General features: G+C 35.3%; 1 protein-coding gene across 2 annotated transcripts in view; it reads right to left on the bottom strand.

Annotated features, from left to right (window-relative positions):
• LOC110439426 (NACHT, LRR and PYD domains-containing protein 3) overlaps positions 1-15,779 on the bottom strand; it is a 51,195-nt gene that overhangs the window by 6,048 nt on the left and 29,368 nt on the right. For both annotated transcript variants that reach the window (XM_087248316.2, XM_087248317.2), the window contains exons 7-8: positions 13,564-13,737; positions 4,163-4,336 (exon numbers count right to left, since the gene is read on the bottom strand). In XM_087248316.2, the coding sequence (XP_087104442.2) occupies positions 4,163-4,336; positions 13,564-13,737 (348 nt within the window). The remainder of the gene's footprint in view (positions 1-4,162; positions 4,337-13,563; positions 13,738-15,779) is intronic.

The raw sequence follows: 15,779 nt of genomic DNA, 5'->3' as shown, positions 1-15,779 counted from the left end.
ACGGGCCGGGTCGGGCAGCGGGACAACAAGTGCTTAATATAAGCAGGAGCGGTCGGGTTCGGGCTAAAACCTGGCGGGTGCGGGCGGGAGCGGGATTCAAAATTTAGTCCTGCGCAGATTTCTAGTTCAGGGCTCTTTCCTGGGAAAGCATGCCAAACTAGCTCATTACCAATCATCAGCTAAGTGTGAACTTTTTATGACAACTTTTTACTTTTACTTCTTACATTTTTGCACAAATATTTGTACTTTCTACTCCTTACATTTCATCACCTTAGGAATATTAGGTTCTTCCTGCGTTCTGAATGATTTTGAGATATTGAGCTTCAAAGTTTTTGCAATTGTAAGAGGCTAAATTATCATATGCATTTGTTTATATGACAAAACATGTCTTTTTGACTCAAGAATGTCCATACTGACTGTAAAGGCAGATACTTATAAGATCAGGGCCTGATTTGTAGAATTTGGGGGTTTTATGATGTGGTCATATGTTAATTGGTCAGTTTGAATTTCTCAGCATTTGGGCTTTAGTCACATGGTCAAGAAAAATACAAAATAGATGTAAAACTCTGCTCTGTCTTTTGGCTGCCCTCTCTTTTCCTGGCCTGTCTTTTCCTGCTCTGCTCCTCTCCTCCTCTGGAGTCTATCTTCTCTGACTCTACTGCAATCAGGCTAACTTCTTGGCCTGCTCTCTTTGTCTTTCTCTCCCTCCCTCTGTGTCTCTCCTTCTACCTCTGGTAACTTTAGTTTTACATTTAAGCTGGGTACAATTAATATAATATGTTTTATCATTTCATATTTTAGCATTTTATACAGTTATTTTGTACTTAATTCAGTTGTAACCATAGAGAATTATTGTCATTAAATCATTTCATTTTCAAGTACTTGTGAATTGCTGATTTAACATTCACATTTAATTGTTCCATATTGCAATACAATACAATCACATAATATCAATGCTCTCCCACATTTATAGCTACTAGTACTGCCCTTAATTCCATTTTTGGTATGAGATTGCAGAAGAATGGTTTTACTAGAAATGTACAGTTTTTTTTACCATCATGCTGATAACTTTTTATTCACTCGGCAGAACTACAGTTCGAACCGCTGTGGTTAAAACCCATTCTTACAAAATCCATATAGCAAACAGTATGTGTTTAACAGTTCTCTTTCATGCATTAACATGACAGAGCCCCTAAGGGTTCTCTAAATGTAAATTATCAAAGTGCAAATTGGAGTAAAAAAAAACATGGTAAATACAGATAGAGCCTTCTAATTCTGAAAAGTAATTTTCTGCTTGTAATTATAAGGTTCTATCTGCCAGATAATTCATTGAAGCATTACTTTTCAAGAAATACATTAAAAAATATATAAATTGGTGTTGTTATATGTTGATGGTTGAGAAAGTAAAATTTTTGCTTTCTATAAAATTTGTTTCATGTTTTAGGATCATGTTTTGAGGATGTTAAAATTAAATATGCAAGGCTGGGCTAAATATTTTTTTTTTCGAGTGCAGATGTTAATTTTATCTAATTAATATGTTAATATTTATTCAATTTTATGCTTTATATTAACTATTGCATTATATGTATTCAATTATATGCCCCATGAATTAAATTAAGTATTTTCCCTTCAAGGCTTAATATTAAATGTAAAGACGTTAAAAGAAACACACGATGACCAAATGAGTTTAATAAACACCGAAAAGTGTTTCACTGACAATATGTAAACAAATAAATATATTTCACTTTTAATATATACAGTTTTTAATATTCATTTCTTTTCAACAATGTAAAATTCAACATTTCATCTCATTGTCAGTGTCGGTGACATATATGATCGTCTCACAATAAGAAGGTCCTTGGTTCGAGCCTCAGCTGGGTCAGTTGGCATTTCTGTGTGGAGTTTGCATGTTCTCCCCGTGTTCGGTCCAAATATATGTCCAAATACGTGCGGTACAGGTGAATTGGTTAAGCTAAAATTGACCATAGTGTATGTGTGTGATTGAGTGTGTATGGGTGTTTTCCAGAGATGGGTTGCAGCTGGAAGCACATCCGCTGCATAAAACATATGCTGGATAAGTTGGCGAATCATTCCGCTATGGTGACCCCAGATTAATAAAGGGACTAAGCCAAAAAAAATGAATAATTGAATGAATCTCAATGTCAATAAATGCTTCTAAATCATCACATTTACACACATCTCAGTTCTGTATGGTGCGACATTATTTAGCCGACTTTTGTGTGATTTTGTCTTTCTGGTGTTTCCCGCTGTCAATGGAGCAGTCTGGCGAAATAACAAAGAAAGCTGATCCTTATTGTTCCTCGTGCGTGCATTAAAAATGATGATTGGCTAACAGAAAGAACCTTATAGAGCCAAGCTAGAGTTCGACTTTGTAGATAAACCTTTTTTGTTTTTTAAATAAAAAGTCTTAAAATGTAAACAACTTATAAAAAACATCACATAATGTAAATAAGTTGTCATTTAATAGGAATATGTCAATAACTCAATTTTGACAAAAAGGTCAGATAAAACCTTATAATTCTAAGGTGACGATTTATAAATCGGGCTTATTACTTTCGTTTCATATGTAGCGTGGCTTTTTCAACAAAGATTATCACACGTCGTATGTAGGCTAGTTTATGAAGATTGCTATGAGAAAGGCAAGGATGACTTCGCAGATGAGTCAGAGGGAGACAGCAAATTTAACACAACTGAGGCTGTCCTGTTTAAATAGTAATAAGACCTATTTTGCTTTACATCTGTGTGCAGATCCAAGATGAAGAGTGTCTAATGTTATGCTGCATCTTCTTATGTTTAAAGTTAACTGTGTAGTTACTAATGCAGTGAAAAATTGTTTGCTAATTGTAAACACACATTAATGCATTTAATGAATTTACATTTTTGGTGTAAAAAGCTATGTTTTTGTGAACTGAACATTGTATCAGTTGATGAAATATGGTTATTTTCCGTAAATTTAAACTTTTCTATAAAACTTCCATATTTTTTACAGAAAAATCCTGGCAACCACAGCTGCTAGTATTTTTCCGCAAATTTAAGATTTTTTTTTTTTTTGCATTTTTAACAATGTGCCAGGTCTTTTTTTTAAATCAGGAAACAAGGCATCATGTATAATCATTCATCATAATGGGAATAAATGGCTACTTATTTTTCTTTTAAACATGTTTTTCCTAGTATATAATTACACACACAGACACACACACTGAACTGAACAATTTAAGTATAATCTACCAAACTGGCAAGTTAAGTAAACTTAAATATGTAAGTTTTGGGAGACTCGGTTACTCAATGAAATTGAGGCAACGATTTTACCTAATTCATTTGGTTCAGTCAACTTATTTGGGTTTTCAGTGTACAGTAAGAATGAAGCACAGGGGAGATCATGTATTTGCTGAAGCTGCAACTATACTCTGAATTCATTTCCATTTTGGATGACAAGAGAGGGAGTAGATTACCAGGAAAATAACAAAGTGATTATAATAGAAGTGAATGAGGCAAAAACAGCCACCAACAGTAAATTAGAGAGAAAAAAATCTGATGCTGCACAAAAACTAACAATGCATTAAAGCCAGTGTTGTTGCTAATCTTTCACATGTCCAAGACTGTGATAAAAGGTTAAATAAATCCAGTCCATAATTGGTATTTATATTGAACATATGTCATTTTGCGTGTCTTTTTCACCAAAGCAGTGACATCATTTATGAATTCGGCAGTTAAAGAGTTAAAATCCTGTAATTTTCAAAAAACTTCAGTAGTTCAGGGCTGAGGTTGATTAACAGATTTACACAAAAAACAGTTTACAGTAGTTTCATTTAGTTAATGTTTTCATCTCCAACACAAATAAAAGGGTAGTAAATTTGCCCAGAGTGTATTGTTGAGTTTTTGTTTACTTTTAAAGCATTTTCTCAAAATGTGTGTCAAAATAAGATTTATCACCAAAAATCATTCCGCTAGATAAAACACAGAGAAGGTTATGGCCAAAGTAAAACTCAAAATCACCCCAGTGTGGATGAAAATTAATCAAAAGTACAACAGGGTTAAACTCTAAGACTGTCGCCAGAATCTAGAAATATACACCAGATTATTCGCTATTTGTCTCTAAGCAGAAATTATCAAAACAAAAACATGTATATGCTCCACATACTTGAGTTTGTCCAATGTGTAGTTTGGATCCTCCAGTTTTTCAGAGAGCAGCTTGACTCCTGAATCTCCTGGATGATTGTAGCTCAGATCCAGCTCTCTCAGGTGTGAGGGGTTTGAACTCAGAGCTGAAGACAGAAAACCGCAGCCTTCCTCTGTCACCATACAGCCAGACAATCTACCGACACACACAAACAGTCCACGTCACATTAGCCTGACAGATGTCACTAACACACAGTCACATGTGCTGAATATGATATTTGATCAAGTTTCAGTTACAAAAGCAAAAGGGGAAACATTTTACAATAAGGGGTGTTTATAAGACTGTCATGACACCTTTATAATTATGTTGTGATATGTCATGAATATGGATGAGATGTTATGAATGCTTAAGACAATTGTCATTAAGTCTCATTAGCTCAGTTATGCTATTATAAATGCAGAGATGACATTGTTTGAGATGTCTGTTTTGTGTAACTTGAAATTGTCAAGATAACTTCATAAATTTGTCATAAACACGATTGTCAGGAAACCATTAGAATTGTGTCATGAACTTTTTTATAATTTCTGTTAGTGGAACAAACTGAATTTGTCAATAAAATTTTTACTTTAAAATTGTCAGTATGCTGTCAAATAAATGCACAATAGCATCATGAATGTTTAATGATATTCAATTACATTATAATGATGCTGTTATAAAATTCATGACACAATTATATGTCCACTAGACAATCATGCTTATGGCGGATTCCTGAAGTTATGCTTGCTTGGTAATGTCAAGTTGTCATTAAAATTACACACACATATCATGATGTATTTGTTGTTGGCAAACTGTCATAAAGCAAAGCTTTGCATTTGAAATGACATAACTGAGCCAATGACACTTAATGACAGTTACCATAACCCTTCATACATCTCATTCCTTTATTATTTTATAATACATGTGTGAGTGTGTGGGTGTTTCCCAGCACTGAAGGTTGTACTGTCAGTGCTGGGTTGCAGCTGGAAGGGAATCAGCCATTAAAAACATCTGCCATGGTAATTGGTGGTTCATTCTGCTGTGGTGACCCCTGATAAATGCGGGAATAAGCTAACGGATATTGAGTGTATAAATGAAGGCCTCGGTATACTTCAAACAAAGTTAAATTTCATTCTTTGAGGGCAAAAAGAGGCAGTGAATGTGTCATGCTGCACAACACTATGATGATGACGGCTGAGAGAGAGGAACATTGCACTTTAAATATTAGTTTCGTATTTATTCTTTAACTTGCTGGTTGTGAACTTCATCAAATCATGGTAAACACGGCACAGCAGTTCATCAAATAAAATAAAAGTAAAGGCATTAAGTGTCACAATTTTGACTGCTTCATACATTTTTGTTGGAAGATTGTTGTTTTTGCAAAAGATTACATTTTATATCATTTGTCTCTTCATTTTGATGCATATTTTGTTGATTAATTATTTATAAGATAAACAAGAAGATCGAATAAATGTGTGTGGAATGGAGTGCCTTTGCCAATTCCCTGCTTCCACAGCCAGATTAAAATGGCCACAATAAACAGTTTCATCCACTAACGAACAGCTTCCTCCATGAGAAGCACTACCACATATTTTCAGCGTGTTATATTTGGTGAATAGCTCCACCAGTGTATGTAAGTACCAGTGTGTGACCCCCTCCAGCAGTGATCATACAGGTGTGGAAGCTTCTATACTGGCTCTGCTACCTCACCCTCTTGTGTATCAGGTGACTAGTGTTGTTGTGTTGATGTTGTTCTCCTGTCTTCCAACCATGCATTAAGATGTAAATTAAGGGGTGGAATTGCAATTCAAATAAGGCAGAGCATCAGAACAAACCCACCTATTGTGTAATCACCACAGACCAATGGAAGCTCAAAGGAGCCAAAGGAAACTTTTGGGGGAGCTGTTTCAATCTGACCAAAGAAACTCAAAAAGATGTTCATTTTGGCAGGATTTTGTTCAAAATTACGACATTTCAGTTCATTATTGATTTGGTTTGAAGAACAAACAGCTCATTTTTCTGTAAATATTAGATCCTTTACTTCACCACCTAAACCTATTCACCGTGGTGTTCCACAAGGATCTATTCTTGGCCCTCTTTTATTTTCTCTTTATATGCTTCCTTTAAGCTCTATACTCCTAAAACATAACATAAGCTGTCACTGCTATGCTGATGATCCCCAACTATACTTTTCAATCAAACTAGGAAAAGATTTATCATTAGAAAATCTTTTCCTATGCCTTACCGACATTAAGACCTGGGTGAAAAATAACTCTCTGCAACTAAATGAGAATAAAACAGAAGTGTTCATTTTAGGTCCTGCTGCTACCAACAATTCAATTAAAACTCAGCTAGGAGCCCTAAATGACAATCTGCACAATCATGCCAAAAATCTCAGAGTTATCTTCGATCCACTCTTGCAGTTTGATAAACATGTAAATGCGGTTGTAAAGAGCAGCTTTTTCCAGCTTATATTGGTGGCAAAAGTTAAACCCTTTCTTTCTGAAAAAGATTTAAAAATCGTAACCCAGGCTTTAATCTCCTCTCGGTTAGACTACTGCAACTCTTTGTACATTGGCCTACCTCAGTCAACACTCTCTCGGCTACAGTTGGTCCAAAATGCAGCCGCCAGATAATAACAGGAACTAAGACAAGAGATCATATCTACCCTTTCCTCGCTTCATTGCACTGGCTACCTATAAAATACAAGGTTGATTTTAAAATTCTTCTTTTCACTTTTAAAGCTTTGCACAATTCTGCCCCGGCCTATGTCAGCGAGCTTATTAGGCCATATACAGCTTGTAGACTCTTAAGATCCCATGACCAGTTTATTTTGTCTGTCCCTCGGTCTCGCTGCAAGTCAAAGGGTGATCGAGCTTTCAGTGTTGCGGCCCCAAGGCTCTGGAACAGTCTCCCACTGAACATCAGAATCTCTCCTTCTTTGGATGCTTTTAAATCTAACTTAAAGACTTATTTTTACTCTCTTGCCTTTGACTGATGCATGCATGTTATTTTTTATTATTTATATTTTAGTATTACTTTTAAATATATTTCATTGTATTTATAATACCAGTTATTTTTTTAGTTTTATTGTCTAGTTTATTTTATTGTAAAGCACTTTGGATCAACTACGGTTGTGTAAAATTGTGCTCTATAAATAAAGGTTGCCTTGCCTTGCTTTGCCTTGCCTTTTAGACATGCCCCAAAATCCCAAATAACATGAATTAATGATGTTTTGAGCAGAAATTTCACAGACACTTATTGTCACATTTTGTGGTAGGAAAAAGGAGCAAGAACTCAATTGCAGACAAAATGGGGTGTATTTATAATAAAATAAAATAAAATAAAAGGGAGATTTCCGGGTAGACGATGGAGTAAGACTTTGGTTGTGTAGCTCCGCTAACTTTCACTCAAATTTCATAAAAACAAGATAAAAAAACAAAAAGCTTGTCAGTGCTCTCTAATCCTTTATAGTGTTGCACGCGTTGAATATATGTTGCAATTTGCGTGTTTACAAATGCCATCGAAGAAAACAGGAAAGAAAGATGTCGCTGAGGGAGAAAGCTTGGCCGTATTGGAAGAGACTAGCTTAACAGCAAGTAACAAATCTCTCCGAGTGGAGATGTTCAAGGTTAAAACTGACATTAAAGAAAGTTTAAAAGGAGAGACTTCGACGCTGGATAAGAAAATTAATACAAAGTTTTATGCAATGCAGCTAACCATAAATGAGCATCGTGCAACTCTCGAACATCTGGAACAGAATGCTACATCCTCGGCAGATGCTGTTATGAAATTACAAGCTGTAGCCAAGTCTGTCCAAGTAGGTGACAGAATTAACTGAGAAATGCATTGAACCGGAGAAGTTCGGCATTCTGTATCCAGCAAAGCTGGGAACGAAGCATGGAAATTTGCAATTGAAAATTTTGGCACAAATAAGTAGAGCTGAATGCTGAGCAATAATCCCGGGACGTTATGCTTGTTGTTTTGTTTAAGTTTCTAAAAGCGGGCGGACTCGCTGTAAAACTTTTTTTTTGTGAAGTCTCAGCAAAGTAAAATGTGGAGGTCAGATTTTCTTTTCTCTTTGTTCTTTATTTTACCCTTTTAATGCCTTCTACTTTGTGGTAAGTTGTGCTGTACACTGGTTCCTGTAACAGCTAAACATGTTCTGTTATCTCACGTTTTTTTTGGGAGGGTCAGTGCTAAAGATTTTCAAGTTAAAATTTTCTGGTGTGTAGGTAACTTGTCGAAACAGATTGTAATTTTCTATGGTAAACACAGTTTATGTGTAATAATGTAAATGTAAAAGGGACATCTTTAAATTTTGCCACTTGGAATGTAAAAGGTCTGAATGAGCCGGTGAAAAGAGGAAAAACATTGTTTCATTTAAAATCGCTGTTGTCAGATATCATGTTTCTTCAAGAGACTCATTTGAAACGTACTGCCCATGTTAGACTCAGATGCAAATGGATCGGTCAAATGTCTCTTTTTTTATTTTTCTGCAAAATCGAGAGGAACAGCTATCCTTATCCTTATAGGAGTCCCAATTAAACATAATCTCACTATTTCAGATAAAGAAGGGAGATACGTTATTGTTGTTGGAGAAATATTTTGTGTGTCATTAACTCTAGTCAATATTTATGGGCCAAACTGTGACAAGTTTTTTGTTTAAAAAGTGTTTAATCTAATACCAAATATTTCAGATACAAATCTCATAATTGGGGCGATTTTAACTGTGTTCTGTTCTAGACCTGTATTTAGAGAAATCCTACTCTTCAAAAATAGTTATGTCCAACTCCAGTAAATTTTTGAATTCATATATAACTAATACTAATATGTTTGATGTGTGGAGAATAGTCTATCCGACAGCGAGGGAATACACTTTTCACTCTCAAGTGCATAACCTATATACACGAATAGATTATTTCATTCTGGATGGTAAAATTACGTCCCAGGTTTGTACAGCGAAATATCATGAAATTATTATCTCAGATAACAGCCCTGTGATTTTTTCTATGAAAATAGATAATATGGAGAAACCACAAAGAAATTAGAGACTTAATTCTCATTTACTTACAAACAAAGTCTTTGTTATCACTTAAAACAGGATATAAAAACTTTTTTTGAATTCAATGTCAAACCGGACATTTCTACAGGGGTCTTATAGGACACATTTAAAGCATACATAAGAGGGTGTATTATTTCTTTTCAAGCATCTCAGCGAAAGAAAAATAGGGCTGAATCAGAGATCATAAAAACTCAAATTGGCGAATTACATATGGAAAATGCTAAACATCTGTGTATTGAAAAATGTAAAAAAAAAAAAATGTGCACTCAAATATAAATTAAATCAAATCCTTTGTTTTAAAATTTCCAAATCTTTTCAGTATGTTAAACAAAAATACTTTGAATTTGGTGATAAACCACAAAAACTTTTAGCTAGGCAACTACGTAAAACAGCATCTGAACGAACAATATACAAAATCAAATCAAACACAGGAGAATTTCTTACTTCTTCTAGGGAAATAGTAAATTTCAGATGTTTTATGAGCCATATAATTTGTCTGAAGGAAATATAGATTCTACAGTTATAGCTCAGCTTCTAGTTCAACAAAATCTTCCCTCATTAAGTCAAGAGCAAGTTAAGGAGTTAGGAGATGAAATTACAACTGAAGAAATATCAGTTACTATAAAATCTGTAAAAGGATATAAAACTCCTGGTCCAGATTTTGTAATGAGTTCTATAAAGCCTGCATTGATTTACTATCACCTTATTTATATTGGGTTTATAAACAGGCATTTATAGAGCAGTCTCTGCCATCCACCTTAAATGAAGCAATTATTACTGTAATCCCTAAAAAAGGGCGAAACCCAGAATAAGTGAGTTCTTATAGACCAATTTCTCTCCTAAACTCGGATCAAAAATTCAAAAACTTTGGCATGCAGGCTAATTAAAGTTATTAGAAACTTAGTACATCCAGATCAAAATGAATTCATACCAAAACGTAAGTCTTCTTCTAATCTTAGCCATCTTTTCAACATAATTTACTTTTCCAATGCCTCGCAGCAAGATCTAGCCATTCTATGATTGGATGCAGAGAAGGCATTCGATCACATTGATTGGCCTTACCTTTTTGCCTTATTGAAGAAGTTTAATCTCAGAGATAATTTCCTTTCATAGATTAAATTGTTGTACTCCAAAGCATTTGCAAGAATTCTCATGAATTACACAGAGGTACAAGACAGGGGTGTCCACTCTCACCACTTTTGTTTACATTACCGATTGAGCCTTAAGCGGAGACAATTAGAACAAATACTGGAATTAAAGGCTATAAAACCAGAAGTACTGATAATAAACTAGCATTATACGCAAATGAAGTAATTTTATTTATTTCTGAGCCCAACAATAACATTCTAAATATTCTTAATTTGATTAATCACTATGGTACATTTTCAGGGTATAAAATTAACTGGGACAAGAGTGTGCTGAGGCCAGTCACGATTAAAGATTCTTCTTGGCTTCAGCATTTGCCCTTTAAAACTGCTTCAGAACAATTCACATATCTAGGAATTGAGGTGATAAAAAAAAATGTTTTGTGACTTAATTAAGGCCTTTTTCAACCCCTGTTGTCTAAACTTAAATCTATGATCAATTTCTGGAGAACACTTCCTATTTCTTTTGTGGGTAGGGTAAATGCAATAAAGATGATATTTCTCCTGCAATTTTTGCATCTAGTGCAGAATATTCCTGCCCAAATCTTTTTTTTTTTTTTTTTAAATCTGGACTCTATCCTGATTCTCTTTGTTTGAAATTGTAAAGCCCAAAGGATTTTTAAACACCACCTATGTAGGCCCAAACTGCAAGGAGGGCTTGCCCTACCTAATTTTCTTTATTATAATTGGGCGGCAAACCTTAGGGCTCTGACTTCATGGATAGACTTTATTCCAATGGGAAAGAATTGGTTTCTGTTGGAGTAGGAAGAATGTCTCCCATATTCAATTAATGCAATACTTTTATCACCTAAAGGTATAACTAGTTCATTTTAGAATCATAACCCTGTCATTCATAATTCTGTTCGTATTTAGAAAGAGTTAAAGAGACTCATTTCAAATTCACCCAAATGTCGTTTTTGCTCTCCATCTTAGCTAACCCCGCTTTTCGCCCTGCGATGTTAGATAATGCATTCGAGTTTTGAAAAAGTGTAGGACTACAAAACGTAGGGGATTTATGTGGATGAAAAATTAGCTTCATTACAGCAGCTGTGTGAGAAATACAGTATTCCTTCTAATCACTTCTTAAGATACCTTCAATTAAGAGACTTTGTGAAGTCTAACATTTATAATTATGCCACAGCGTCACCCATACGTCTGGTCACATTTCTGGAAAGATGTTTAAGAAATGGTAGTACCATTTCCTTGCTTTACAAGGGTTTAGGACAGATGAAAAGTCCATCTATGGAGAACATTAAATCTGCTTGGGAAGAAGAACTTGCAGTAGAAATTCCAAGAGAAATTTGGGAACAAAGTCTTGAACTGGTTCACAGATGTTCTATTAATATATGACATTGTCTATTACATTGTCATATATTGTCACTGACATTGTCTAATACAGTTTAGTATTAAGTGCTTCATAGGCTTTATTATTCCAAGTGTAAATTGAATAAAATATTTCCAGAAGTGTCCCCAGTGTGTGACAAATGTCAGTTCTTAGATTCTAATCTGTCTCATTCCTATATTATGTGTACCAAATTACAGAGTTTCAGGAACAAAATATTTCAAGTGTTTTTAGTTACATTAGACATTCTGAAGAATTTTTGAGACTTACACATGTACAACAACAGTTTGTTTCATATGGGTTAATCTCTAATAAAAAAAAAACAAAAAAAAAAACTCATCCTTTTGTTTTGGAAGAAAAAAGAAGATCCAACTCTTAAATTATGGCTGACAAAGTTAACAGGTACACTACATCTGGAATAAAATCAGATAGACCCTAATAGACAAGGTTTTGTCATTTGAAAAAATGTGGTCCCTTTTTATTTCCTTTTTACAAACTTGTAATTAATATGTTTACTATGCCTGTAGTACCTAAATTTATTGTTGGATAGCACTGGTGGGTAGTTGGTTGGGGGAATGCATGTTTATATTATTATTATTTTTTATTATTATTATTTTTATGACTGTTGTTTGTTGTTGTTTTTTATTATTATTTTATTTTTAAATGTCTAATTGTTTGAATGCAAGTTTTATGTTTATGTTAAAAAAAGGTGTGTTTTCAAGTAAATGTCTGTGAAAATTTCTAATAATAAAAATATTGAAACCAAAAAAATAAATAAAATAAAAGGTAAAACAAACTACGCTGAGGGGGAAAACATACAAAACATAAAAATTATCAAAACAAACTAGACTGGGCAGGCTGGCAAAGATCAGGGCTAGAAGACAGGACAAGGCAGGATACGAAGATAAACTGACACTGGACCGCAGACATGAGATTATAAGCAGAAAATAATTACCACACAAACATGTGAACATAATAAACTAATAATGGGTTAACAAGGAGGGTGAGACTAGACTATAGATGGGAGAGCACATGCGAAAAGAAAACACCACAAGCCATGTGCTCACATAAAACGGGACAAGAACTCGCAGCCAATGACAGAACTCATTAACCGCGTGTTCACAAGGCAACACTGAAACACACGGCCACAATGTAAACACTGAGCCATGTGCTTAGACAACACCACAATAAACAGACACAAGACACAAGCATGGCGACGTAGTGGCGCAGTAGGTAGTGCTGTCACCTCACAGCAAGAAGGTTGCTGGTTCCTCGGCTGGGCCAGTTGCCGTTTCTGTGTGGAGTTTGCATGTTCGCCCTGAGTTTGCGTGGGTTTCCTCCGGGTGCTCCGGTTTCCCCCACAGTCCAAAGACATGCGGTACAGGTGAATTGGTATAGGCTAAATTGTCCATAGTGTAAGTGTGTAAATAAGTGTGTGTGTATGTTTCCAAGAGATGGGCTGCGGCTGGAAGCTTATCCGCTGCGTAAAACGTGCTGGATTAGTTGGCGGTTCATTTCGCTGTGGAAACCCCGGATTAATAAAGGGACTAAGGCGAAAAGAAAATGAAGGAATGAATGAAGACATAAGCACACAATAAATGAAAACACTTTACCGTGCACTCACACATATGCAGCGCGCATGTTTCATTTCAGCGCCAACCAAAACCTAAACCAACCAGACTGAGACACTGAGAATGAAACAGCGTGATGCCGACAAAACAAAACATGAGTACAAGAGTGCGCGTCCCAGCAAGACACCCCATCATACTTTGTGGCATTTCACAATGTAAAAGTGTGGCAGCATTTATTTCATAGAAACATAATTTTATTTTACCTCAGTATCTCCAGATTACAGTTTGGACTATTCAGTCCATCAGAGAGAAGCTTCACTCCTGAATCCTGCAGGTCATTGTCACTCAGGTCCAGCTCTCTCAGGACACAGTTTGGGGATTGTAGAGCCAAAGACAAACTCTCACAAGAATCCACAGTGAGTTTACACATGACAAATCTGAGAAATAACAAACATAAATCAAATGTACAGTGTATTTTTTTAGCCATTCATCTAATGTAAATAATTATTATAATCAATCAGTCAATCACAATGTTTCCCCTGCCCTTATATTAGGGGGGCGCCCGCCCTCCCAACGGCTGTCCCTGCCCCCATTTATTATTGTATTAATTAGATTAGGCAAATATGGGCATTGCCCCCTTAAAAGTTAAACCATTCATGGTCTAATCCTTCTAACTTACTGCCTTTATCAGATAGCCTCGAGTCCAACCCAGGCAGCAGTGGCGCTTCTATGGTTTTCTGACTGGTTACCTGACCTCTATCTCAGGCCACTGCTGTGGGCTCTTCCAGAATCTGACCATCCAGGAGGTTGAAGAGACCTCCAGAAGCCCGGACGAGTCTATGTCATTAACATGAGTGTGGCTCTATGGTAGTGATAGGTCGTTCTTGAATGATTCGTTAATTTTGAACGAATCTTTTATATGACTCAGGAACTACGAGTCCTCTGAGGGAGTGATTGGTTCATCCGTGCGTGCGCACATCTGTGCAGGAAGTATTGTTAATTTCAAGTCTTTTAAGTCGTTTATCGCAGAAAGGCAAAAGCCAATCGTTTGCGTTTAGAGCTGGAAAAAGAATTGATCCATTCATCTCTCGAGTCCTCTATCAGGTTTAAGTCATTCATTTTTCTTACTTGACTTGACACTACAGCGGAATTGGATGTAGAAATTAGTAAATGGTTCTAAATCCTCTTTAAAGACGGGTGCATGATAATCATTAATTGTTATAATATTATTATTACTAAAAATATTATAAATTAAATATATTGTATATATATTATTATTATTATGTGCATTTCTGATCTTAAACTGTAGCTTCACTGTACTTTGCAACAAGAACCTCAGTCATATTATGTAAAACTGAATTTTTGTTGCATCATGGATCATATTTTAGACTTTTCATAAAATCATCAAACAATGTATACCAAAAAAAGCATTTTCTTAGAAATAAAAAAGGTCTGTCCTACTGTCACTAAGTTATTGTTACTGTTTTTCTGCTGAATATGTGGTTTTTATATTTTGTTATTTTACAAACAACTGGAACTATGCTTTAATATATATATATATATATATATATATATATATATATATATATATATATATATATATATATATATATATATATATTGTTTTGTCTATTTGCTGCCTTGCTTGCAGACAACAAACACTAAGCTAGGCTATATGATAAGTTAATCAAATTCTACACTTACAGGTGATTTGTAATTTGTTCATTTATACCGCATTTTTTGTTTAATAATGGTTTTCTATGCAGACTTTATGTATTGGTCTAATATTTATATAAAGAAAGATTGCATTTGCATTTACTCATTTAGCAGAAGCTTTTAAGTAAGTAATAAGTAATGGCAAAAGAAGTGCTTTATGAGCTCATAGATCAAGGTGCACCTCTGAAAGAATCTAGTGGACTCAGAAACTGCTCCAAACAAATTAATGCTTAATTCATTCGCTGTGGAGACCCCTGCTAAATTAGGGACTAAGCTGAAGTCAAATGATTGGATGAATTGTTTTCTGTAAAGCTGCTTCTGGCCATGACACATTCACATCTAAATGGTTATAAGAGAGGTGTTTAAAAAATTATATGTAGCAGTGGTGGTTCTAGGGGGGGGGGGGCCGGTGCCCCCGTGTCAACAAGCTTGGCCCCCCTAAATTTGGACACGTATTTTTGTGTCAAAACGCCACAGAGAAGAGAGATCAGCCATCGGTGGCACGCAGTCGTATGGCGCACACTCGCTCTCTCTGCTTTCACACACTTTCTCGCTCTCTCTCTCTCTGTCAGTGATTGTGCTGCACACTTCAGTTTCCCACATTTGTCAGAAGTTAACCCCCAAATTGACACAGGTTATAAAACGATTCATCTTCAGTCATGTTTATTTTGTGAAACACTATCGAAATGTCCACTGATGATATTAGGCTTCTGTTTTCAATAGTGATTTCAAAACTTTTATTATAGGAAGTGCTTGGCTATGC

Source organism: Danio rerio, chromosome 4, assembly GCF_052040795.2.
Source record: "Danio rerio strain M-AB ecotype USA chromosome 4, GRCz13ab, whole genome shotgun sequence".
Classification (NCBI taxonomy): Eukaryota; Metazoa; Chordata; class Actinopteri; order Cypriniformes; family Danionidae; genus Danio; species Danio rerio.
The sequence above is the reverse complement of the archived record's forward strand: the minus strand, read 5'-3'. Positions and strand labels throughout refer to the sequence as shown.